The following is a 26,502-nucleotide window of genomic DNA, read 5'->3' as shown; positions in this document are numbered from 1 at the left end:
CTGCAGGAGCGCGGCAGGGGGCGGCGGGGCCAGCGCGGCGCTCGTCTGCGCGCAGTAGCCAGGCGGCAGGTACCCGCCCCCGTAGCCCGCCGCATAGTCGGGTGCTGCCGACGGGCCCCCGCACGCGTTGCCGGCGTAAAGCGGCTCAGCCAGGTTCCCGCCTACCACCGGGGAGCCCCCGAGACCCCCCGACCCGCCGCCAGGCTTGGCTCCCGGGAGACCCTCGTGGAGTGAGGCCAAGGGGTAAGGTGGCTCCGGGCCGGGCCAGGGCTCCGGGTCCCCTTTGGCGCCGTTGAGGAAGGTGGTGTCGCTGTATCCGCCCAGGGGTGGGCGTTCATAAGGGGAGTCCAGGACCCCCGAGTACTTCTCGGCATAGCGCTTGAGGAGGTTGGAGGCTGTGAGGGCAGAGATGTCATCGTGTGCCCAAGCGTAGTGGCAACGCTGGCGACCCCCTGGGGGCAGCTCCAACTTGTGGGCCGGTGTTGGGGTGGTGGAGGAGACATCCAGGTGCTGCTCTGGCCACTGGTTGAGGGGCTGGGCGTGTTCCGGTGTCCAGTGCATCTTCGACAGAGCTGCAGGCAAAAGGGAGAGGTGAGCTCTTGCAGGGACTTTGAGGACCCACCGACCAGCTGCTTAAACAGCCAAAGGCTGGGTTTCTAACACCTGCCACCTCCTCTCCCATTTGCCTGGCCTTCCCGCTAGCCACCAGAATTAAACTTTTTGTATATAGTTTCCTCCACACCAGGAAGGCCCAAGAAATGCCATGGTTAGCCCTAACTGCACACTCCAGTCAACAGTTACCTGGCCACACCAGCTATGTCCTCTATAGAACATAGGCTCATTACTCAGTCCTAATGAAGTGAAAGGCCAGGCAGTGAAGAGTCAAAAACCACAGCTTGCTGCTCACCCACTATGTGCTGCCCACTGAAGAGGTACCAGGGTTCATAAAGATGAATGAGGCCTGCCTAGGGTTCTTAGCCTGGTGACCCAACAGGTTGACATTCCCAGATTCTCTGTCCACCTCTGCCTTCCCTGAGATCCAAAGCCTACTTTGGGCCTGAGGTCAGAGGTGCCCTGGAGTGTGACAGCGCCCATCACCCCTGAAACCACAGCTGGCCTAGCAGCTTTCATTGCCTTAACACAAGCTTTCCTTCAGCTTGTGTCTAATGAAGCTAGAACCCTGTGCAGATGCTGTTTGTAATGGCTGTGGGCCCTGGGCAGGTGCTGCTACCTGCGTCATCCAAAATCTGTCTCAACACCACACAAGCACAGTTTAAGAATGGGTAGATCTTACCCTGGGAGAGATCTGGGAGTGCAAAGCCTTGCAGATCACATTAAGTGCATCACAGGGCTAGAGTGTGGCTCAATGATCGAACACACCTGCCTCACTTGCTCAAAGAACAGGGTTCTATCTTCAGATCACAGATTTGTTCTGAGCTTCCTGGTCACCAAATAAACCGGAAAGTATGATCAGATTCACTTTGCAAAATACAAAATGTTCCTCGTGTGGAAATCATAGAACCTTTACTGGAGGACCTTGTGAAAGGATCTGTGAGGTGTAATAAACAATGTCTCTGTGACATATAAACACAGCAGAAATGTCCCAAAGCTATCCTATGCTGTCCTCTAGCACCAGGCAAGGTATGAGTCACCAACTGGTAAAAGGGATTCTGGGCCTGAAGAGCTGTCCTAGCACATGGCTCAGGTAAGCTAGCCTGGTCCTAGGATAAAATTTCAAAGACAAGAGTCCATGGAACACCCAGACACAGGCTTTGTGATGATTATTTCTCCAGCATAAGTTTTGCTAAGTTATTTAGCAGGTTTCCATTTCTTCGGCATTTTTGTTGGTGTGTATATATGTATTTTGCAGCATTGGGGAGGGATACTGAACCCAAGGCCTCGTGCATGCCAGATAAACACTACCTCCAAACCCCTCTCCGCAAACTTTTATTAAGCAAATCATAAGTACTTTACTAGGCATAGGATTAACTTAAAAGGTAACCAGGATGGTTAACCAGCTAGAGAAGTCAGGTAAGCAACATCCTCTGTGAAGTAAAATAGGGGTGCATGCCACTTTTGGCCAAGAAGGCCTCACCAAAGAATTAGTGTCTTTACTGCCCCTTGGAAGTGATGGACCAGACAGGCTACAGGAAGCAATGCATCCCAGATCACAGAACAGCTCCTTCAAATGGAGACATTTGAAGCACATTCAAAATGCCAGAGCTAGCCAGATGTGGTGATACACACCTGTAGTCCTCGTACTCAAGAGACTGAGGCCCCAGATTCACTTGAGCCCAGGAGTTCAAGACCAGCCTGAGCAACATAGCAAAGCTTCTTTTCAAAAACAAACAAGCAAACCATGACTGGACTAGCTCACTGTGTTCACTGCCACCCACTGGAGAAATAGCATAATAAATGCAGAGAGCTGTTGTGGTGCCTCCCTTAGAAGTAGGACTCTTACACAGTGCATTTATACAGATCTATATGCTGAGACTACAGAAAGCACAGAGAAATGAGGTTTCTCAACTCCTGAAGGTGGGTATATGCAGGAGGAATGGAAGATGCTGAAAGTGGCCAAGGCTCCTCTCAGGTTCTGCACAGTTGGCCATACTGGCAAGAGCTGGTCCAGAGATCACCACCACTGTTCATTCTCACTACTTTCTGTAACTGTGACCTGCCATCAGTGACCCAAGACAGCCTTTGAAAATAAAACTGGCGCAATTTTCACCTTTATCTACATTTCTATCCACATTGTAACCAAAATACCCTGATGGTCCACATAGGGCAGGCATGCGCCTATATGTACTAATGCCTTAAAAGGACAGCACCTAAATTCTAGAGGTTACTCTGCTCCCCTGTGGGAGGTGACACAGCACCAAAGGCAGAAGGGAAGAACAAGAGATGAGGGGCGTGTGCAACTTTCTTGCCGAGGGGTCTGCAAGGAAGAGACCCATGACCTGATGTCAAGGGGGAAATTTCCTGGGACATCAACTCACAAGTGATCTGACTGCAAGGTCACACGAAGTGGCATCAGTTATACAAGTACAAGTGTATTACACCAAATTCAGGGCCCTCCCCATTTACTGTTACCTGTGCATGGGTTCTTTGGTTATCCAGAAAAGACATGTGACCTGGAGGACAGTGTCTCCCTTGAGCACACTAATGTGGCAGGGGAGGAAGGGCACGTAAGGACCCAAGTCTAGACTTATCACTTCCTCCCCTGCCATACTCCACTGCTTCTCGCTGCCCAGTAATCTCTCAAGTCCTCATCCCAGGTCCTACTGGGAACTGCTCCACATCCGGCTGTGGATCGATCCCAAGGCCACTTCCACTCCCCTACCTGTCTTCCCAGCCTGATACCTACTCTTCTCCAAGACTCAGCCCTCCCCTAGGGGACCTGGTATCTGACATGTCACCCACACTACTAGCAAACTGGCCTGTCTCCTCAGATACTTTAGGTCATTTTCTTTCCATTTTAGCCATGGGGAAGAAAAGTGAAGCCTCTGGTCCCATTTTCACCTTTATTTACATCTGGATCCACCTTGTAGGCCAAAAGACCTGATGGTCCACTCACCTCAGCCCTAGACCCCATCCTGACCTAGGCTGGGACCTGGTTGAGTCCCATTGGTTAATGATCCATCCTAACCTGTGTAATGGCTTCCCACAGCAAGTATAACTTTACATCTCCAAAATGACCTCCCTGGACCCTGGGTCCCCACTAGCTGCCAACCCTGCTCTGAGCATCTTTATGAAATCTCTACACATGTTGATAGGGATCTACTACAGGTCCTCCAGGTGGTCTAGCAATGAAGCAAGGGGCCTTTCATCTAGAAACTTCTGCTAAACAGAGGCTTTAAGCATTGTATTTCCCTCAGACCTATCAAGAGGAAGGACAAAGTTCTAGACAGAACCCAACTGCCCAAGGACCAGGCCCAACCAAAGAGGGGGTGGGGGGCCAGACTCTCTCACCTGCATGCAGGCTTCGAATGATAGTGAGAGGAGCCTGAAGACACACCACCCTGCAGGAGTGGGGCATAGTAGGGCCATGTGCACATGTCTGTGCAGGCTCCCAACACATGGACCTGTGCGTGGACACACAATACAGAACAGGTCTGTCCCAGGAGCCCCTGGCAGATCAGGGCACCCAGGTTTTTCTTCAGCATGAATAGAGAGTGCTTACTCTCTGTCCCACCAGTCCTTAATATTGCTATAGACACCAACCCTCAAGCTCCTACAGAACCCTCCTGCTTCCCTTCCAGCTCATAGTCTATCCTACAGTCCCTAGATCAGCTGAACCAGAGGTGAGGAAAGACCCAGGACTTGGGTAAGAGTACTTCGAAGCTTTGAATCAGGGAGGTGTGGTTTGAAGCCAGGTCTATCCAACCTCACTGAACCTCAGTTTCTCTAGAAGGGCATAATACACACCAGGCAGAGGGTCTGTAAGGATTTAAAACGATGTGTGGAAAGTACAGTCCAGTGTAAAGTAGCAGAATCTACAAGCCCATGCACTGCCCATCTTTGGCTTAGTGACTCACCTGCAGTCTGGGGAAGGGGGCCAGAAGACTCCTTCCAGCTCTGACAAAATAAGATAGTCCCCATGCCATTTCTCAGCCCCCATACACCCCTGTTCTGTGTCATAACACCATGTGTCCTGGTTTGTTCTTGCCATTGCTGTGACAAAACACTCCCGACCACTACCAGCTTGGGGAGGAAAGGGTTTATTTGTCTTACATCTCCCAGGTCGCAGTTCGTCAGGGAGCCCAAGGTAGGAACTCAGGGCAGGAACCTGGAGGCAGGAGCTGGAGCACAGGCCATGGAGGAACGCTGCTTACAGGCTTGCTCCCTTGGCCCCTGCTCAGCCTGCTTTCTTATGCAACACAGGCCCACCTGCCCAGGGGTGGCACCACCCACAGTGGACTGGGCCCTTCCACATCACTCGTCAAGAAGATGCCCTTCAGACATGGCCACAGGCCAGTCCGATAGAGGCAATTCCCCGATTGAGGCTCCCTCCACCCAGGTGTGTCAAGTTGACACAAGCTATCCAGCACACCATGCTACAAGAGACTGAAGTGCAGAGGAATTCATACAGCTCCAGAGTCACAGCAGATAGGAGTCAAAGCTCTGGCCTTTAACACCTGCCAGCACTGCCTGTGCCAAAGTCCTCTGTCCTTGTAGCCTGGGGAGAGAGCCATACCAGACATTGCTCACCGTGTATGTCAACATTTGTGTTTCCTGGCCTAAGAAAATAGTCTCTGTATTTTTTTGTAGTCATAGCTGTGTTCTAGTGCCATGGACTTCATCTTCAAACCTCACAGCAGAATGCGTATCCTCCTGACCAAACAGAAGAACTGTACCTATCCTGTGCATGCTGTCTGTCACAGAACTACACATGCCCCAGGGCAGGCAGACAGTATTCTATTTGGATTTTGTGGCCTTTCATAGTGGCAGTTGGAACTCTGAGGAAAACACTCTTTTTCTACAACTGCTCAGGGTGAAGACCCCTCCCTGGCTCTGCCCACAGAGCAACATCACTTCAAACTTAACAGCAACAGTGGTTACAGAAGTGCTGGATGTAAGAGCAAAATTATTTCTAAAACCCCACATCTCACTTTGAGGAAGTCTTCCAGGGTTGCCAAGAAAGTGATTCATCTTTCACAACTGGTCAAAGCCCTCCTGCATTGAGTTCCCAGAGTCTTACTGCCGATAAGTCCTAAGGGTGCCCCACACATCCCTAGGCACCAGACCTGACACAGGCTCTGTTACTCTATTCCTAACCCCTAGCAGACACCAAGCTGTCGCTGTGCGGCCACCAGCAAGACCTCAACCCTCTAAGCTTTACTCTCCTCATCTATCAGTAGTGCTTGGTTCCAATGGGAAGACCTCAGACATTTCACTAAACTCTAACTGGTTTCTAAAAAAAAAAAAATCAAGTTATAAATTTTAGACAGGGTTGGATGGGAACAGACCCCCAAACACACAATGTCAACACCCCTCTCCAACTCCCCAGGAGCCCCTCAGAGCCTCAGAAATTCTACGATTCAAGATTCCATTACCCACTGGGAAGGAAGGGAAGGGGCAAAAAGGGACAAGGGGACAAAGTAGAGAGGGGCAGCTGGACACTGTCGGCCTATGTGGAACAGGGCCAATGCCCCCTTCTAGGCAAGCTCCTCAGGCCCATTATCTCAGCCTGGGACAAAGGGGCTGAGTGGAGAATCCCATTGTGGGGCCTCCGTGTGGCGATCTCATTAATCTGTTCACCGAGGCTCCCACAGGCCTTTTGTCACAGGCTTTTTTTTTTTTTTTTTTTTTTTTTGGTCTGCTGCTTACAACTGGTCCCCTGGGGGGTCTGCAGCCCCTGGCAAAGCTGGAACTGGACCTCCCCCACTCCTCTGGACCCTGCCCCTTATGCCAACCCCCACCTATTGAAAGAGAGGAAAGAGTGACATGGGGACTCTGGAGGACTGTGTAACCCTTGTAGCCACCACACAGGAACCTCTCCCCTAGGCCAGAGAACAGTCCCTAGCATAGCAGGATCCTCAGGCTTGAGGCCTGGCACAGAGCCTGGTGTGGATGGGGCTTTAATGTACGTCTAGGCATTAGCAGAGGATGCCAGAAAAGAAACTGTAGCCACGCAACACTTTCATATGCCTTGAGGGTGCAATCTACCATGTGCTACCTGGTAGAGAGGCAGGATTGACTCAAATTGTAACAAGTTCACAGACTTAATCGGCTAAGTGGGTATGGTTAGGAAGAGAGAAGGAGAAGACGTAAAGGAGGGAGAGGGAGTAAGGAGGTATTGGCCAAGAAATAATTTTGAGTTAGGAAGAATAAAGAGCTATCATGATGCATTGTATTGACTATAATTAATGATACATTGTGAGGCTGGAGAGTTGGCTCAGTGGTTAAGAGCACTGATTGCTCTTGCAGAGGTCCCGGGTTCGATTCCAGGTCCCACATGGCAGCTAACAACTGTCCTAACTCTAGTTCCAGGGGATCCAAAACCCTCTTCTGACCTCTGCAGGCATTGCATGACACGGGTGCACTTACACAAGTGCAGGCAATATGCCCATACACATAAAATAAAAATAATAAATATTTAAAGAAAAAATGATACATTGTATACTTGAAAACTTCTAAAAGCATACTTCAAGAGTTCTCCCCACAAACAGCTATGTGAAGAAATGGACATCATGTTAACTAGTTTGCCTTGTAACAACACACACATCAAAACATACCCAATATTTTGTCAGTTTTAAAAAGTCTAAAAACAAAAAGTTGCTATTCTTAAAGCACAGACAACTATTAACCTTTTTTAGTCCTAATGGGGACTCAGAGGGATATGGTTGATAGATTGGTTGGTTGGTTGGTTGAATGGTCATATGGCTAGAAAAAGAAAGGAAGGGGGTGGGGAATGGATTGATGGTGGAAGCTCAGAGACATGAGGCTCTGAAATGGGTCTGGGAAGAGCAGAAGAGACAGACTCCACATCCCAGATGAGAAAGGAAGGAGTGCCGGTGCTCAGGGAGCACTGTCCACAGGGGTCCTCTCATTTGCTCCCAGTCCTCCCTGTCTAATATTTTTGCAAATAAAGCAGTCCCACAGAGATGTGGCTGGCTCAGAATAGGGGATCTCTTCCTCTGAGCCAGCATGCTCCATGTGCACTGGCTGTGGCAAGGCACGCATGCAAAGGTCGGAAGGAACAGGAACTGTACCAGCCTCCCTTGCTGTCCTAACCTCACTCCTGGCCTAGAGTCAAGGTGAAGATCATGGAGTAGCAGAGGAGGTGAGGGGGCATGGAAAGAACACAGGGCTAGGGGAATAGGCTGATGGTGAGAATAGTCCAGACAGCGAAGCTCCTTGTTGGAGGGATTCTCAAATTGCTTGTCCTCTGTGAACAACACAGTCTGCTGAGAGGGACCAGCCCAAGAAGGTAAGCCACCTTTCCTCCCCATAAAAGCCTAAGGCTCTGTCACTTAGATCTACAGACAGGCCTTTGGATCATGCGCTACCATACACCCACCATGACCTATGCTCACTAAGTCTTTCAGATCCTTCACAGCCCATGACAAGCCTTACTTCTTTCCTACATCCTCTCTAGGCCCTCCATCTCTAACTAACCCCTGGTTTCCTAGGGGAGGCTGGATAAAGTCTTCCTGTCGGCAAGAACAGAGGGCAGATGGACGGATGAGATGTGTGTGGGCTTCCTCTTGGGCCCTGATTCCCCTTTTAACACTCAATGGAATTGTCCCTGCTTCTCCTCTCTCCTGCAGGGCCAATTTCCCCCTCTCCACTGCCTCCTTATCAGCCCACAATATGCTGTGATTTCTCCCACTGTAGGGGGGGGAAGCCTGGAATAATCTCTTGATCTTCCTGACTACATCCTGCTTGCTTTTTAAACCTCAAAACCAACAGCTTAAAAGTTACTTATATTTACTATTAAAAGTTATTATTTCTGTACAAGTACCACACGCTAACCTATTGCACCACTGGAGCTCCATATTACTATTTCTGATCCCTCTCTTCTCATTTCATCTTAAGCATGGTCCAACTAGGTGTTCATGCCCAGCACTCCACCACCTACACCCTCATCCTTCCCACACAACATATCTCAGCCAATATGAACAGCAGGCTCATGACCATGCCTCCTCTGCCTCATTGGCTGCTCTCCATGCTTCTAGGCAGTTGGCCTCACAGGCCTGGGTTTCAGCTTCTCTCACACTTTAGGTGATCACATCAAGACTTGGAACTTTGACCATTGTTTATGTACTGATGTTACCTAGACAGCCCCCATTTCTCAATGCACCTCACCATGGCTAGCAGATGCAAGCTTCTTCCGGATGCCTCCACGCCAACAGTTAATTGCCACAATGAAAAAGTCTCAAAATCAAAGCTGGGTGTGGTACACATGCCTGTAATATCAGCACTTGGGACCTGAAAGCAGGAAGATCAGGAGTTCAAGGTCATCCTCAGCTACATCTTTAGGTTGAGGTCAGCCTGCATAAGACCTTGTCTTAAAACACCAAAACAAAAACAAAAACAAGTCCCAAATCAAACCTCTGGCTACCTACCCACCTACCCTACACACCCTCAGTCTTCCCCACGGCAGGAAATGGCAGCCTCACCCTTTCTGGCTCAGGCAGATGTCACAGGGCCATCATTCACCCTTTTCTCACACTGGGGGCTGACAACTGGCACTGACTTCAAAACAAAAGCCCTTCTCAGCACCTCCATGGACATCACCTCCATGGACATCTCTGTCACCTCCAGTTACTAGACTGTCTTCTCTGTTCTCAACACAGCAACCCCTGAGAACTGCCTGATTTTATTATTCTTCCTTAAAAACTTCTTTTTTTATTTTTGGTGTGTGTACGGCATAGGTACATGTGGATGTGGATGTGAGCACGTATGTGTGTGGGTGCAGGTACAGCCCATGCATGTGTGAGTGCGTGCAGAAGCTGAAGGTTGATGCTGGCTAGCCTCCACCCTATTTTTTGAGATAGGATCTCTCACTGAACCTGAAACTCATTGATTTAGCTAGGCTAGCTAACCAAAGAGCTCAAGGGATCCATCTGTCTTTGCCCTTCAGTGCTGGGATTACAGACTACATGGTGGCACCGGGCTTTTACATGAGTGTTTGGGAATGAAACTCAGGTCCTCAACACTTACATGACTAAGCCATTGCCTCAACTTCTACCCAAAAGTTTTGATGGCCCCCATCCCTCTCAGATTAAAAGCCAAAGTCCTTACCATGGCTGAGCAGTCCTGCCAGATCTGTTATAGGTCATAGGATGGAAGGATGGACAGACTGACGGGCAAAGAAGCTTGAATTACCCATGTCTAAATGAAGAAATGGGGGTGACTCACTTTAAGATGGCAAAATGAGAAGCCAGAGAGTTAGCTCAGGAATAGGTAGAGAAGGGACTTTGTCTCTGAGAACACCGAGGAAAGTTCAGCACTGACCTGCCTAGAGCCCAGAGGCCTTCATCCTGGCTCTCTGGACCCACCTGGCTTCCTTTTTCTTTTCTTTTCCCTCTGCTCCCCTCCTGCAAGCGTCTAAGAGAGGACAAAGGGGGCGATGGAATTCCCATCAAAGGCCACGGACACATGGTAAAGAGATCAGGGCCCTTGGGACCCTGCTTCCTGGAGGTAGTGAGGCCTCCCCGCCAGCCTGGCTCCTCTCCAGGGTGGGAATGGGGGTGGGTACTGGCCCTGGCCTCCTCATATGTCAAATGCCAAACAGCAGGAGGTCAGCCTGAGTGAAGCTGGTCAAGTGGCTCCCATCTGGGCCATGTGTGTGTGCACACACACACATGCACACACACACACTGGAGGGAGGAGGGGGCAGCAAAGAGATCCCTGGCTGTGTCCGCGGTCAGGGCCACAGCCAGGCTGTGACCATCTGTTGTGCTGAGAGGTCAGGCCAGGAGCTGGCACCCTTGAGGAGTAGGTCTTTCCCTTCTCCCAGACATCTATGGTTTGCAAAAACTTTCACAGCTGGCATTGGGCTCCCTCCTCACTGTGCTGACAGGCATTGCTCTCCCCAACATATGGAAATGGAGGCTGGGTGAGGGACAGGGATTCTGCCAAGGCCGGAACAGTTGCTAAGAGTGCCTTAGTCCGTCCCCGCCCACCCCCCAGCCTTTGTCCAAGTGGTCTTGCTCAGGATCAAAATTAACAGGTCTCCAGGACTAGGCTCCAAGGCCGAGCTACCTGTGCACCCCCTGGCTGCTGCTCTGCACCAGCATGACTTCATCTTACACCCCTCCTCCAAGAAGGCTTCTTGGACTGATATCCCCATGAAAGTTCCTACAGTCTAGAGATACAGTCAGTCCTTTCCTATTGTGGTTGTTCAACCTATGGTCCAGAGTCACTTGACAACAGCTCAGCTCCCACAGGCACAGGCACTCTCTAACCACAAAGAGCACACACAACATTTCCTTGCAGCCTAACAGAATACAGAAAGAGTAGCATATAATAGGAAGGTCCTAAGCCACACGGTCAACGATGGAGTAGGGATGCCACCTGTTCCCAAGCATTTCACTTAAATCCCCATGCATAGCTTCTACTCTTACAGTGTCCAAACCAGCCTCCAGCCCCAGGTTTACACTTAAATCCATTAAAAATTAATAAATTCAAATCTAGTTTCTCAGTAGCACTGGCCACTTTCCAGGGGCTCAAAAACCATGTGCATAGCTCCATATTGGGCATCACCATGCAAAGTTCTGGATGGAACTGCTCTGGTCGCCACTACGACGCTGCTGTGTAGCCAGGCAGCTCCCTGACTCCTATAGGACAGCTCTAGTTTTGGAACCCTGATGTCAGCTCCTCAGATGGCCTCCTCAGGATGCAGATCACGTCTTCAGCTTCCCTGGCAGGTTCACAGCCACCCTGGACTCTCCCTGAGATGGCTCGGCCTCACTGGGCCCACCCCCTCCCCCCGCCCAGCCCGTCTGGCCTGCCTGGAGAGAGGAGGGGCAGGCCAAAGAGCAGGGGACAGTAGGACAGGGCAGTTTGTCATCTGGCTCTGAGCTGGCTGTGCCTCCCTCTCCTATTAGCTGCTCGGCACCCCTCCCCCACCTTGCCCACCATCCTCATCCTCATCAAATCCCAAGGACAGATGGGGGCCAGGAGACGGGGAGAAATGTCACACAGTGAAAGCACTGTCGAATGGTAGCAGAGTCTGGGGGTCACAGCTGTGTCTCCTGAGGCCTGGACAGTCCTTCATGTCCAGCCTTGATGTCTGGCCAGGCCTGGGATGAAGGGAATCTCAGCAAGGTGGGGAGAGCGGAGACAATGGGGAATCTTAGTGGGGGATGTAGGAATCCAGAGGTGCTGGGTATTCCAGAGGATAGCCAAGTTAAAACTGCTACCACTCGTGTGCTTGGTCACCCACCCACTCAGCATACATTTGCTGAGCCTGACCAGGTAGAGGTGATGGACAGGTAGACTCCCTCACCAGCTGGACCAGGTAGGGGTATGGCACATTCTGAACTTAATCCTCATTCTAGGCTAGCTGAAGATCCTTTGTCTCTGTCCAGTGGTCTGAGCAGGGTGGACATCCCCCCCATTCCCTCCCTTAAACAGGCATGCATGCATGCATGTATGCATGCAAACACACACACACACACACACACACACACACACATACACACACACACACAAACTCCCAGCTGCTGCTACAAACCCCCATGGTCTCTGGCCAATCACAACACTGAAGAGTAAGTCCCACTGTCCAGTGGCCCCCAGGGAGTGTATTAGCACATTTGAATTGCTCAACCTCCACCGACAAAGCGCCTGGGGCCTTGGGAGGAGCCACAGCAGGAAGGTGGGGCCTGTGGGGAGCTGGCCTTCCTTCCACCTCCCAGGAAGAAGCTCCACATTCTGGGGCCCAGAGGAATTTGGGGGCTCCAAATCCAGCAGTGAATAAGCAATCCATAAAATCCTGATTTACACACTCACTGATCAAACAGCCTCTCTACTACCCCCAGGAGGCTGGGGTGGCTCCCATTCCTCCCCTCCCCCAACCTGCTCTCAGAGAAGGTGCTAAGGAGCTGAACGAAGGCATGCAGGACACAGGCCCCTAACATTGAGCCAAGTCAGCTCTACCCCAAGGGCTCAGGCCCTGGGATCTGGTTGCCTTTGGGGACACCTCTGCTAGGCCCCAACAAACCTTTGTCCACCTCAATGAATCACAGCTTTTTTCTCTGGTGCTGCCCTGGGGCTGCCAGGCCTGACTTAATCACTTTTCCAGCTCAAAGCCTTTCTCTTTCTTCCCACCCCCTTTTCCCAACAGCCCCACCCAGGTCTCCCATGAGCCATCTCCCAGAGCTGTTCTTATTGAGGGATGTACTGAGCCCTGTCCTCCCACCACCCCATCTTGCCCCCAAGGCAGGACAATACCCAGTAACACAGAGCTGTCAGTCAGGGCTGTGGGACATGGGGTCCATAAGCCAATCTCCCGGTAAAGTAAAGGAGGGAGAACCAGCCTACTTAGTGTCCTTGCCCCCCCCCCCAGAAAAACCCCACAAATCCTCTACCTCCTGCCTACGTTTTAAGCAAGAGAAAGTCATTCTAGTTAACCAGTATTCTCTTTTAAACGAAATACTACCATGTCAGGCTCCAGGTAATCAGCCACGGACCTCAGTGGGGGACCTCAGTGTATCCCTCTTACCTGCTGGAGATGGACTGCAGGAACAGACACAAATGTTCCCTAGGTCAAGAAAAGTGAGTCAGGGCTGGAGAGATGATTCAGCAGTTAAGAGTACTGACTCTGCATTACTCTTGCAGAGGACCCGGATTCTATTTCCAGCACCCACATGGCAGCTAACAACAGTAACCCCAGTTCCAGGGGAATCTGATGCCCTCTTCTGAACTCCACTGGCATTGCACAACATGGGTACACTTACATACACGCAGGTAATACACTCTTATACATAAAATAAAAATAAGTAAAATATTAAAAAATAAAAGAGGAAGAAAAATGAGTCTGGGGCACTGAGGCACATGCCTTTAATCCCAGTACTTGGGAGGCAGAAGCAGGTGATCTCTGTGAGATTGAGGTCAGCCAGGTCTACATAGTGAGTTCTAGGCCAACTGGGGCTACAGGGAAACCCTGTCTCAAAACAAAAGACAAGACAAGAAAAAAGAAAGAAAAATGAGTCCTGGGCTGGGGACAGACTGGAGGTAGCACAGCCCACCCTGCAAAACCGCCCTTGAGCTACAGTTGCAGCAGGTTAGATCATAGTAGGCCAGGGACAGGGTTACTTGGGCCCTGGTGAAGGGGCAGAAAGGATCTTAGTAGAGGCTAGATGAGCAGGTCCCCCATCCTCATCTTCATCCAATCCCAAGGACAGATGGGGCCATCAGAGATCACTGCACACTCACTGGGGGCTTGCTTTCCCCCATAGGAGGACAATTATGGTATGAGCCCATTCCACAGCAGGACACCACCGTCCCCTTTTCACTCCTCCTCACCTTCACCTGCTGCTCTCAGTCTCCACACATCATGGACCTGAGCAAGGCAGGTGTTTGACAGCTAGCGCAAAGACTGACCAGGGCTAAGGGATTCTGAGTTCATTCTAGTAAGCTCCAAGGACCACTGGAGGTCACAGTCCTTCTTTCCACTCATAGCTCATCTATTGCAGGGAGTGAACACAGGTCATGGAATCAGCCCCTGAGATGGGAACACGTATCTGGATCTCTGATCTCTCCTCCAGTGTGAAATACCTACTCACAGAAAGCCTGACCCACCCCCCGACCCCCCGAAAGAGGAGTAGCATTTTCAAGGCTGGCTGGTGGGGACCAGGGCTCAGCAGGCAGGAGACAGGGTAGAGGCAGGTTCCAACTGGGCTCCAGCTCCTTGCTCTAGCCTTGAAGATGGCTCCTCTGGCTGTCCCAGCAGCCCCTGGGACCTCTAACCTGTCCTGGGACATCTCTCATCCGCTTCTCTGCCCATGAGGGAAGAACCCGAGGGCCTTCATGATGTCCCTACTGTCACTGCAAAACTTCCCAGGCAAGATTATGAGCCTGGGTTTTAGGTCCCTCTGGAGAGCCCAGTGGCCAGACCTGACTTATCCTGAGTTCCATTTTTTACTGTCCCTGGGACTGACAATCCAGAAATTCAGGTAAGAATCTGTATGGTCCCCCCAGGGGTCCAGAGATCTTGGATGTCACATGACCCAGAAAACTGTTCTACCTTCTTCCTCCAGAATTCGTCTATCCACCTAAGCTGGAATCCCCAAGACCCTATGTCATCACCTCTGGCCACCACTGCCCATTTACTTGGGTCATCGAGTCCCACTGACATTCTCTGAACTGGTCCCCACAGCTGGCTTCACATTTTAACCCACTGTCTCAGCTCCCTGCCTTCCTGCCTGCTGTCAGGGAGGCTCCCCAGTCCAAACCACAGAAGGGCAGAACCCTTGAGAACGGCCCTAGATGGAGATCAGTTCACCCTTCTGTCCAGTCTCAGACTGGTTGTTCTGGCCTTTCAGCCACAGCAGTCTGATCTCTGGGCCATCTCTGCACATTCTGCCAGGACTCTGCTCTGTCTGGTCTCTCTACCCTGAACACTTCCCATGTTCTGTACTGGGGAGCTCTCGGGCAGCTATTCCACTTAGACTGTAAGGCCATTCCTGGCTCCCTGCACTTCTGTCCTGCCACTCAAATGTGTTGTTGACATATGCTAGCACTTATTAAACTAAGTCCTGCCCCCTGCTTACTAACCTTGCTTGTGAATCTTTGCAGAGCAAGCTGTTCTGGTCCAGCACCCCATGCTGCTCTCCCCTATATATACCCCCATCCCTTCCCTCTCATCACCTCCCCTGATACAACTGGGATAGAAAGACCAGGGCCTTAGAGCAAAGGGCTAGTCTATACTGCTATTTTATAATAATAATTCCGATTTCAGTACAGTTGGCCTTCTGGATCTGCAGGTTCTGCATCCTCAGATTCAAATAACTGAAAAATATTCCAGGGGCTAGAAAGATGGCTCAGTGGTTAGGAGTACTGGCTGTCTTGCAGAGGACCCAGATTCAGTTCTCAGCACCCACATGGTGGCTAACAACCATCTATAATTCCAGTTCTAGGGGATCTGATGCCCTCTTCTGGCCTCTGCAGGCAGTGTACATATGTGGTGCCCTCATATACATGCACACATACAAAACATCCATACATACACAAAAAAATTAATTTTTTTAATTCTGGAAAAAAATTGTATCTGCATTAAACATGGTGCAGACTTGTCATTATTCTCTAAACAGTGCGTCATAACAGCATCAACACAGGATCTACTCTGCACTGAGGACAGGTATTAGGCATCATACCAATAAAGACGGCTGACACAGACAGGAAGATGTGTATAGGCTATGCAAACACTAAACCCTTTGTATATGTAACTTGAACATCCTTGGATTTTGGTGTCCATCAGGGTCCTAGAACCAACCACACTTTTTTTTTTCTTTTTGATTGCTGGATATTAAACAAAGGCAAGTCCACAATCTGTATTGAACTGCAATTCCAGCCCCTTCAATTACTTTTTAAAGAGACTATTTAGTTTTTCATTGTAGTCAAGATCTTATAGCTGAACCCTGTGCTCTGTCCCACCTGGACTCAGGTCCTCTCCCTTACTATGGAGGCAGCAACAGAAGATGTTGAGGATTCAATACCCATGGGACAGACAGAAGCAGCTAGGGAAGGCAGCTGTCACCTGCTGTTCTGCCCACTGTTCTACACTCTGGGACTGGGCAACACCCTAGCAGAACCTGTCTCTTTATGGGTCTACACCTAGCACTCACTTTCCTTCGGGATTTGGCCCTTGGTGGGCAGGAGACAGGGCTCTTGGCCAGACTGAAGCAATGGGTCCTTTTTGCAGCTGGGAAATCTGTGGTATGTTCTCAAAACTCTGTTTTCAATGTATAAATAAAAATGTACCAGTCTACAAAGGAAAAGAGTAACACTGGAAAACAGTTCTTATGCGTGAACTCTTCAAAGGTCCTGAGACACGAGTCTCAGGCCAGAAGCCCAGTCTCCTCCAGACCCCATGCTTCTCTTCCACCCAGCCAGGCCAGTTTGGTGCCATATAGCCTCCAAAAGCCTTAATTTTAAGTCTGGGTGATTCTATTTCCCTGGTCCCAAATGTGTTGTCCCTCTCTACCTGTGTGTAGGTGAGAGACACACCCCCACAGTGCTGGCAGACCAAAGGTAAGGAGACAGGCCTGGGCAGTTCACCCAAGTATCCCCAGCCTTCCCAGCTTCCCCCTAGCCCTGGGGTCCTGAGCTGAGTCACTCAGCTATGCAGCCTGGCCGGTCCACCTGGGCGTTCAGTGGGCAGGACTGTCCTCAAGGGGGTGGCTCCCACAGCTGCAGGGCCACAGGGACAGAGAGCAGAAGAAACTGGGAGAAGGGTGCTAAGAAAAGACTAAACAGTCACCACCAGAACAAGACTCAACACTTCACACATGCCAGTCACTTAATCCTCAAGAATTCAAGGACGGAGTTCCCATATGACAGGTGAGGAAACTGAAGCAGAGTCCCTTGTCTAAGTCACCAGGCTAAAACAGAGTCCCCACAAGAATGCCATTCTATTTAACAGCTAAAAACATGGGAGCATCACTTGATCCCCAGCCTCCTAATCGGTCTCCCTGGAACCACCTCCCACACTTAGCTCAAGCCCAGAGCTCAGCAGCCTTCAAAGCTGTTCCCCTGGGACCAAGCAAGCCCAGGTCTAAGGGGCTCTGGTCTCAATACTGACCCTAGATAGTGGTTAGAGACACTGTCACACTCTGAGAAAAGTGACCACAACTCCCCACCCCTTCAAAAATAGCCAAGGCTCCACGAAAGATTTCTGGCCTCCTAGAAAGCAAACCTGTGGGTTCTAGAAGCTCTTAAGGTGCTGTGCTCCCCATCAGCAGGGATACTGGGCATACAAAGCAGGCTTTATGCTGGGGCTCTACAGTCCTTTGCACAGCTCTCCTGCATCCCCACTGCCCGCTGGAAACTCACCGAGTCCCAAGCTGAACTGCTATGCCCCTAACCCCAATATCCCACTGGCACAACGCTATCTTTCTCCATAAGGGGCTAAGTGCCCCCGAACTCAGACCTGAAGAGGGTGTTACAACAGGGAAACAGGAGATAGAAGAGAAGCCACCCCCCACCATAGCACTGCCTAGAAAGGAAACTCTCCTAGAGGAAGGCCCCATACTGTAAATTTGAATGTTCCTGATAAAATTCATGCTGAAGCCAGGTGCTGTGGTTTATACCTGTAATCCCAACAGTTGGGAGACTGAAGCAGGTGGATTACAGTAACTGAGCTCAGCCTGGACTACACAGTGATCTCTGGGCTAGCCTAGGCCCTCAGGGTAAGACCCCATCTCAAAAAATAAAAACAAAGGAACTAGAGAGATGGCTCAGCTATTAAGAGCACTGACTGCCCTTACAGAGGGCTGGAGTTTGATTCCCAGCATCCATATGGCAGCTAACAACTGTCCGTAACTCCAGTTCCAGGGGATCCGACGCCCTCTTCTGACCTCACAGCATTGCACGACATGGGTGCACTTGTATACATGCAGGCAATACACACATACACATAAAATAAAAATAATAAAATATTTTTAAATAACAAAAACAGAGAGTGAGAGAGCCATTGTAACAGGATTAAGACGTGGGAACTTAAAAAAAAATTTAAAAAGAGGTGGGAACTTTAAAGGGTGATTGGACCATGAGGGCAGTGCCCTCAAGAATGGATCTGTGTGCGTAGGAACATAGCTCAGTGACGGAGTACTTGACTAGCACAGCTAGCGTGCTGGGTGTAACTCCCAGCACTACTTCCCACAACAAAAAGGTAAAAAAAGAATGGATACATAGCACTGTCAGAGTGGGCAGTCACCATGCAAGTGGAAGTGGGGTGCATTGGGCCCATTTTCTCTGTCTCAGCCTAATGTTCATGTGTCCCTCTGCCATGTTATGATCCGTACAAACAGGCCCATGCCAGAGGTCATCCCTATGTACTTAGATGTCTCAGCTCCCATAATAAAGGGCCAAATAAACTTGTACTCATTGTAAAGTACCTGTCCTCTTTAGAGACATCCAGCCACCATGAGTCACTGTATCCCTGAGGAGATGAGCAGGAGAGGTGATTTTTCCTGGTGGGAGACTCCCTGCAGAGCCCATCTGTTGCTGGTAGAAGCTAACCTGCAGGCTGGGTGGGGACAGGGCCACAGAATTTGAGAGATGGGGTCAGGACGCATACTGCAACTACAATCACCACTTTCCTTTACCCACTGACCTCAAGGAAACAAACACCTCCCTAGACTCTTAAGCATCTAAGGGTCAAACAGGACTATGAGCTGTAGGCTGACTATCCCTAAGCAATGACCCTTGTCCCAGTTGCCTGCTAATTCCCACTGATGCAGCCTCCCCAAGACAACCTCCTCCCAAGGATTTAGCTGGGGCATAGCCCTGCTGTGGAGGAGTTGGGTTCCCCTCACAGCCTCTGTCTAATTCACCCTAACTCACTCTCAGCTGCCACCATGCAGCTCACAGGCTCTTGAAGATTCCCTTCTACTCAGCAAAGTTGAGTTCCAGGCCAGCTAGAACTACACAGTGAGACACTGTCTCAAAAAACAACCAAGCCCAATGCAAGAATGGACTCCCTCTTTTGAAGCTGTTGACCAGGCATTGGTTATCTACCAGAGCCTCAAAAGACCCTGTTGCTGACTACACTACAAACATGAACTGTAGAACAGACAAGGAGAAAGAAATCAAGCTGGTACTGACTTCAAAGCCTCAGCTCTACTGCCTACTTCCAGAAGGTGCTATACAAGCTACCTAAAGAGAAAGTTTTTGCATGAACCTTACCCAGGATGAATCCTGCAAGCTACAACTACCCTGGAAGATACGCCTACCTGTGCAACAGTGGCACAAATATTCTAGTAGTAATCAACTACTTTCTAATTGAACTGTGCTGGATGGCTTTAGTTGTCAACTTGACACATCTGGGTAGAGGGAGCCTCAACTGGGGCACTGCCTGTGGCCATGTCTGGGGGGCATTTTCTTGATTGTTGAGTGATGTGGGAGGGGCCAAGCCCACTGTGGGTGTTGTCACCCCTGGGAATGTTGTTCTACATTGTATAAGAAAGCGGGCTGAGCAGGGGCCAGGGGAGCAAGCCAGTAAGCAGCGTTCCTCCATGGCCTGTGCTCCAGCTCCTGCCTCCTGGTTCCTGCCCTGAGTTCCTACCTGGGGCTCCCTGATGAATTGTGACCTGGGAGATGTAAGACAAATAAACCCTTTCCTCCCCAAGTTGGTATTGGTCAGAGTATTTTGTCACAGCAATGGAGAAACACACTAGAACATGGACTTAAGATCCACTTCATAGGATGGAGCCCATACACTGATATCAGGCCTAAGAGCCTGAGGCCAGACAGCCCACAGGCCATATGAGAAAGCCTTATACTATTATTCTGCTAAATAGATACAGTATGAAACTGACTCCTAATGGCTTATTGTTATACCCATAGACTAATGCATCCTTCAACTCTCAGCAGAGGTGATCCTTATACAGAAGATGGTGATTAACACCCACAATTGGCCAACGTGCAGAGAATAGGAGGCTACAACCAGACTGCTTATTCCTGAATAGGACACCTGTATCAAACTTCTGCCTCCCAAGGCTCAGGGATGAGAGGGCAGAAAGATTATAAGAGATAGAGGAGGTAGATGACCACAGGGAAACAGTTTTCCTGACAGCTGGTCAGTTACTCATATGAATCCACAGCAATGCTAATAACATGGACAAGTCCCACGTAAGCTCAAGCCAGACAAATTCTTAACATAGACTTGAGGAAGTAGGTAAGAAACCCTAAGCGTAGCTGAGAACTACTGGCAACTGACGGCTGCTAGGAAGGGGAGATTCAGTCTCATTTAAGAGTAAGATTTTTAGTAGGCTGACCAGACTCCAGTCTCCAATGGATGAATCCATATAGAAGAGCATTTGGGGATACAAACTTGATTCTCTCTCTCTCTCTCTCTCTCTCTCTCTCTCTCTCTCTCTGATGGGGGTACTAAGGGGGTGCAAGTACAGAATGGAATCTAAATATGATCAAAATGTATGAAATTCACAAAAAAAATTATTTTTTAAATTTAAAAAATGTAAAAATTTAAAAACAATGGGTATTGGATAAATGGCTTCTTGGACAAGGTCAGGAGACACCATTTGTGCTAGGTGCCTGTGGCAGGCAACACCAGGGCTGGAGACATCCCCTGGCCTTCCCTGCTATTGTGGGAGGCTGAGGCTTAAGAGAGACTCCAGGGCCAATGAGATGGCTCGGTGGGTAAAGGCACTTGCTGCCAAGTCTAATGACCTGAGTTCAATCCCTGGAACCCACATGGTAGAAAGAGAGAACCAGTTCCTCCAAGTTGCCTTCTGACCTACACAGGCACACCAGGGTACACACATACTTGCTCACACACTAAATAAGTAAATGTAAAAAATGAGAGCGCGCACGCACGCGTGCGCGAGAGAGAGAGAGAGAGAGAGAGAGAGAGAGACTGACTTCAGGAGTGAAAGCCCAATTGTTGTCGGGGGAGTGACAGGGACCCTGGCTGGCATCTCTGGAGCATGGCTAAGATAGACCTTGCACAGTGCTGGGACACCACAGTAGGTAGGTGTCCAGTCCAGAGTGGCAAAGACTGAAATGTAGCTGACTCTTTATACTGCTGATTAAGTGATTAAGATCATCACTTGTCTGAGTGTGGCAGGTACTGAGTGGGGACAGAGAAAGCAGGCTTTGTCTCCCCAGTTCCTTCTGGGACCCATGCTGGCTCCCCTGCCCTCCTACCTCCTGAGCCCTGTTCTCTGCTGCATTAGAACAGCTTCAGAGACAGTGTGGCCAAGACCTGTGAGAACAGAACCTTCATACCTCTTGCTCCTACTCTGGGAGGTAGCTCTCTGAAGTGCCTGGACTCTGAGTCACTGAATAGGCCACTGGAAGTGGGCCTGCCTGTGCTGCAGAAATAAAGGTGAAGCTTTCGTCCTCAGCTTGCAAATGAAGAAACTGAGACTCAAATGGAGCAGCCACTTCTCCAGGGTCACACCTGATTTGGTTACTTCAGCTCAGGGCTCATCCTTAGGGTAGAGTCCAGGACTAGTCAATATAAAATGGGGCTTGGGATGTGGGGATGGAGCTCAGCTATAAGAGTGCTGATCTAGCATGTGCAAAACCCTGAGTTTAATACCCAGTTCTACAATAAATAAATTAATAAAATGAAATAGGGTTGGGCCTGGGCTCAATTCTATTCTCTATGAACTCCTACCTACCTCCTGCCACCAGTTGAATTCTAAAACATTCCGCAGCTCAGAACTGAAGGACCCAATGGCTCCCAGAGCAGTCAGTCTTCTTAGTGTGTCAAGCCTTAGAACACGGCCTTGATAGCAGTCACAGTCTTGAGCCCTTTCACCTGTGTTTCTACAGATCTTCACAGATCCATTCATTCAAGACTAGAACGTGGATACCCCAGTTTCTGCCTCATTCACTTCTGAGATGCTTATGAACAGGATACCATTCTAGGTGTTTACTAAGTGTCACAAGAGTGTTAACAGTTGCCCAGAAACTCAGGGAGATGCTCTGAGAACAGCAAAGCTTTCTTGACACTCATCTTCGATCCTAGAGAGAAGCAGGGCCTTAAAGAACAAAAATCTTTGGCCAAACTCTTTCTAGGCCCCATGGTCAGAGATGGGGTGAGCAGTCTACCCTTGAGCTGGGCAGTGTGAAGTTTCCCAACTGAAAGCTAGCCCAGCACCACCACTCTGCATCCCTGGCCTGTGGTTCATGTTGTCCCTGCCAGAAGGCCATGGAATGAACACAAAGCAGACATCAAGAGACCTGGGTTGCAGGCCAGATGCTGCCTTCAGAACCTCAGAGGGGCTGGCCTGGGGGAGGGCTTCTGGATATAGTTCCCTATAGACTTCAGGGATTCGAGAGCCCTCTAAAGGAGAATGCAAAGTATGGTGTCAATTAATGACAATGCACTTTTCTGGAGATACTCTCATTAGTCTTCCTGAGGGCTCTGTAAATCAAAAGTTAGAGACCCTCAGATAGTTTTGGTTTTCTCTCTAGTGCCAAGGAGCCAACCCAGGGTCTCATATGTTACAGGCAAGTATTCTACTACTGAGCTAACTTCTACCCTGGTGACCCCACAATGTGTAATCTTGAAGGCTCCTTCTCTATTTAGATTTTTAGGTTGTGTGTGTTTAAACATAAGCCTCACCCACTCTGCAGGTCAACTCAGCTGTGGCTCCAGGAAATTTTTAGATTTCTTGTTTTATTCCCCTGGGGCGGGGCGGGGGGATCAAAACACACACACACACACACACACACACACACACACACAGAGGCACACACGCATGTACACATGCACACACAAGCACATACGTACATCTCTACCACTGAGATATACCCTGACCCTTTTGAGACAAGGTCTCACTCTGCAGCCCAGGCTGACTTGGAAATCACTATGTAGCCCAGGCTAGCTTCAAACTCATATTAATTCTCTGTCTCAGCTGCTCAAGAGCTTGGATTACAAGTGTGAAGCACACCCAGTTTTACCCCAGTCCTACATCTTGTTTCTTTGCAGGGAAAGCCTTGGAATTCAATGCCACACAGCCTTACGGGGTCTCTCTGCCCTGCTGTCCCTCACTAGCTCTCCAGATCCCAGGATAGAGCGGGTCAATCCAAGTCTAAGATCCCAGGAGGTCAGCAGAGAGAGAGTGGCTCACTCCTGTCTCTGGCTCCTGTCCACTGGCAGGCAGATCTCAAGGCAACAGACCACAGGTGTGCCCAACTATGGTCTGCCTTTCAGGACACAGCCCTGGAACCTTCCTGAGTCAGGCTTCTGTACAGACCCTAGTTTTCATTAAATAAGGTGACAGAGTCATTAAATGCCAAGGCAAGAAGAGACAGAGTTCTACTAGAGGGCTCAGAGAGATGGAGAGGGGAACCAACCAACTTGTCCCCTGCCCTCCTTCCTGACCAATGGACCAATGGACAGGAGAGGGAAGGCAGGGCTCCTCAGGATCCAGAACTGAGGAAGTAGAAGCTGGTGGTGGCAGTAAGTAATTGTTAATGTAATCCATATGGATCCTGACTTGCCTCTCTGTTTAACAGGGTGATAATGTCGGGGAAAGAATGCTGGTCTGTGGGGAAGGAAAGGGGCAAAGTCCTCCCTGGACTCAGGGAGTGGGGAGGGTCACTGAGGAGGAGGAGGAGAGAAGTGGGAGGAAGAAAAGGAGTGGAGCCACTCAGGGGTCTCCACCATGCAGAAGGGCAGGCCTCTTTCCTGGAAGTGACTAGATTCAAGGCTTTGCACCTGGCTAAAGCCCTTTACAAAACTCCTTTTACTCAGCCAGTCAGTATTTGCAGGACGCCTACAAGGTACCAAGCCCTATGGGGCAGGGGGGCATGAGTATATATGCTGGCCTAGAGGCAGAGCCTAGTTTGGACACAGCCACAATGGAGGAAGAGAGGCACAGGTGCAGGGCTAAGGGTCTGTGGAGGGAGGGGCAAGTGACAAGAGCTGGAGACTCTGAGGAGGCTACCCAGGGGGACGATGTGGCATCCAAGCTAGGCCTTGAAGAATGAGGAGATTGTGGCAAGACAGGGACAATGGGGAAGGCATTTGGCTGAAGGAACAGCAGGAGCAAAGGCAGAGAGGCGTGAAATTGCGTGGAGAGCCTGAGATCTAGCAATAAAGCTGCGGCCCAGGGAGGGGAGGGGAGCGGAGGGACTCTTGATCCATAAAAAGCTGTGGCCATGGATGACCAGGGGGAAGGCAGGAAAAGACTCTGGAACACTATGCTAGGGTCTGAGTCCCTCTCTCTTGTCTCCCTCTCCCTTCCCCTGACCTCGGCTGTGTACTGGAATTCTCTAAGGAACCCTCAGTCCAGTCACTGTCACAGACTGCCAAAGACTGTGGAGCCTCAAAGGGACAACGCATCTCTCTGTCACTTTGCCCCTCTTCTCCTGGGAAGATGGGGTGGGGGGTGCTGAGGACTGGAGGTTATCTAGGCCTGACCAGAAGCAACTCTACTGCAAACAACTAAATTCCCTTTGGTCCAAGAAGGTTTAGCCCAGAAGTTAGTGAAGAAAAGGCACGAGGGTCGCCTCTGGCTGCTGCAGGCACCAGTGGAATCAAGTGGAAATAAATGAAATGGTGTTAAATATGGGTAAGGGGGATTTACGAGGCCTGTCAGACCATCCAGAGGAGCCGTCCAGGCAAGCCCCTCCCCTTTCTTCGGTGACCCAAAAGCCCCACCCTGCCCAGAGCTCTCTCCGCCGTTGAGTACTCATTCCCGGATACTGGGACCCGGCGGCTCTGCAACCTCGAGCAGCCTATTACGTCTGCCCTTGAGGGGGCTAAGGCCCAGCAGAGAACGGCGTCCGCTCTTGGCCTAGGAGGCTCTGGGAGGGGAGCGGTTCTGGGAGGATGCTCACGAGGTTCGGACTGAACTCTGGAAGTGTCCGCATCTCCCCCTGCAGGGTCAGAGGTCTTTGGACTGCAGCATCTCCAGGCCCATTCCAAATACTGGGCGGTTCCGGGAGGTTTCGCGCCCCGGAAACCGAGAAGCCCCTATACCATAACCCAAAGCCGGGACGGAATTGGGTGCCCCACTCCTCGCCGCGGGGCTGAGAGCAGGAGCCCGTTCCACCGCGGCAGCCCGTGCGAACAACACAAACATTCTTCCGTCCTCTATTCTCCTCCAAATTAGGTATCCATGGAGACAGGCCGGCAGCTTGACAGCCCCACGGCCTAATCCTGATTTCCCACCCACCCCTGCGCTCCGGGCCGCCGCGGGGCGCAGGCTCCTGGCCGCTCCCTTTCGCCCCCGCACTGAACACCCACTCCGCAGGCCCTCCGCCAGTGGGGACCACGGACGTGACAGGTCGGGTAGCAAGCCAACATCTATTAAGCACCTACTGTGTACCCAACAATCTACGAGGGACCCTCTACCAAGGGGCTCCTACGTGAGGATCTGTGTAAAGCTGGAATGGGCTCTACGGCTGGGGAAGTTTAAGGGGCCCTCGCTAGGGCTGGGAACTTCAGGGGGTTCCTCGTAGCCAGCGGCCGGAGGGTGAAAGTCTGAGCTACTTAGTGCAACACCCTAACTCTGAATTAGAACTCTGCTGCCCCGGGCTGAGAGAGAGGAAGGGAGTGCGCGTTCGGGGCGCAGGGACCGAAATAGCCTCAGTCTCCTGTCACTGCCCCGTCACGATGCTGGGGAATCTCCAGGCCAGTAACCCAGCCCCCACCCCCTCCCGCACACACAGGGTCCGCTGGACAAAGACCTGACGGAGTGGGAGGGGCCTGCGGGTCGGCCCTCGGGCTCCGGCCCCTGATCCTTCAGGGACCCGAACCCGCAAATCCTGGCTCCCACCCCACCCCAAGCCCGGAAGACTCCCCAGAGCCGGCTTCTCGCTACCGCGGACCACCTCGGCACTACCCGGGGTGGCGAAGAGGGTGCCCGTGGGCAGCCCAGGGGCGATCCCCATCCCCGGCCGCCCCCTCCCCCCGGGAAGTGACCCTGGGCTCCCACGCAGCCGTTCGGGTCTCTCTCGGCCTTGCCCTCCGACCTCTGCCTGGTTGAAGCCCGTGCCCCGCAGCCCCCACCCTCTCCGGCCCTCGCGCAGCCCCGCGCCAGCGGACAAAGCTCTGGGCACCCGGACGGAGCAGTCACCACCCCCTGACCCCCGCCGGCCCTCGGGATCCCGCGCCCGCCCCAACCCCGGCCCGCGAAGCCTACCTCGGCATCCCGGCCGGGTCCTAGGTGAGTGTGCGCGGCCTGGGGGGGCGTCCGGCCCAGGGACCGGGGCGGGAACTCAGGCCGGGGGCGACGGGCCAGGGCTGGGGGGCGGCGGTGCTCACCATCCTGGGGCCGCTGCTGCTGCGGCTGCTGCGGCCGCCGCGGCCGGGAGCGGGACTGGGCAGTGGGGGTGGCCGGACAAGGGGTG

The 26,502-nt window shown here is 51.2% G+C and overlaps 1 protein-coding gene across 1 annotated transcript in view; it reads right to left on the bottom strand.

Annotated features, from left to right (window-relative positions):
* Fignl2 (fidgetin like 2) overlaps nt 1-26,496 on the bottom strand; it is a 31,494-nt gene extending 4,998 nt beyond the window's left edge. Inside the window, 3 exon segments of the mRNA XM_029566887.1 lie at nt 2-572; nt 18,567-18,697; nt 26,295-26,496. Coding sequence (XP_029422747.1) covers nt 2-572; nt 18,567-18,697; nt 26,295-26,302 — 710 coding nt within the window. The 5' untranslated portion in view covers nt 26,303-26,496.
* Between the last annotated feature and the right edge of the window lie 6 nt (nt 26,497-26,502).

This window comes from Nannospalax galili, unplaced genomic scaffold, assembly GCF_000622305.1.
Source record: "Nannospalax galili isolate Female #2095 unplaced genomic scaffold, S.galili_v1.0 scaffold979, whole genome shotgun sequence".
NCBI lineage: Eukaryota > Metazoa > Chordata > Mammalia > Rodentia > Spalacidae > Nannospalax > Nannospalax galili.
This window is presented reverse-complemented; position numbering and strand designations above follow the sequence as displayed.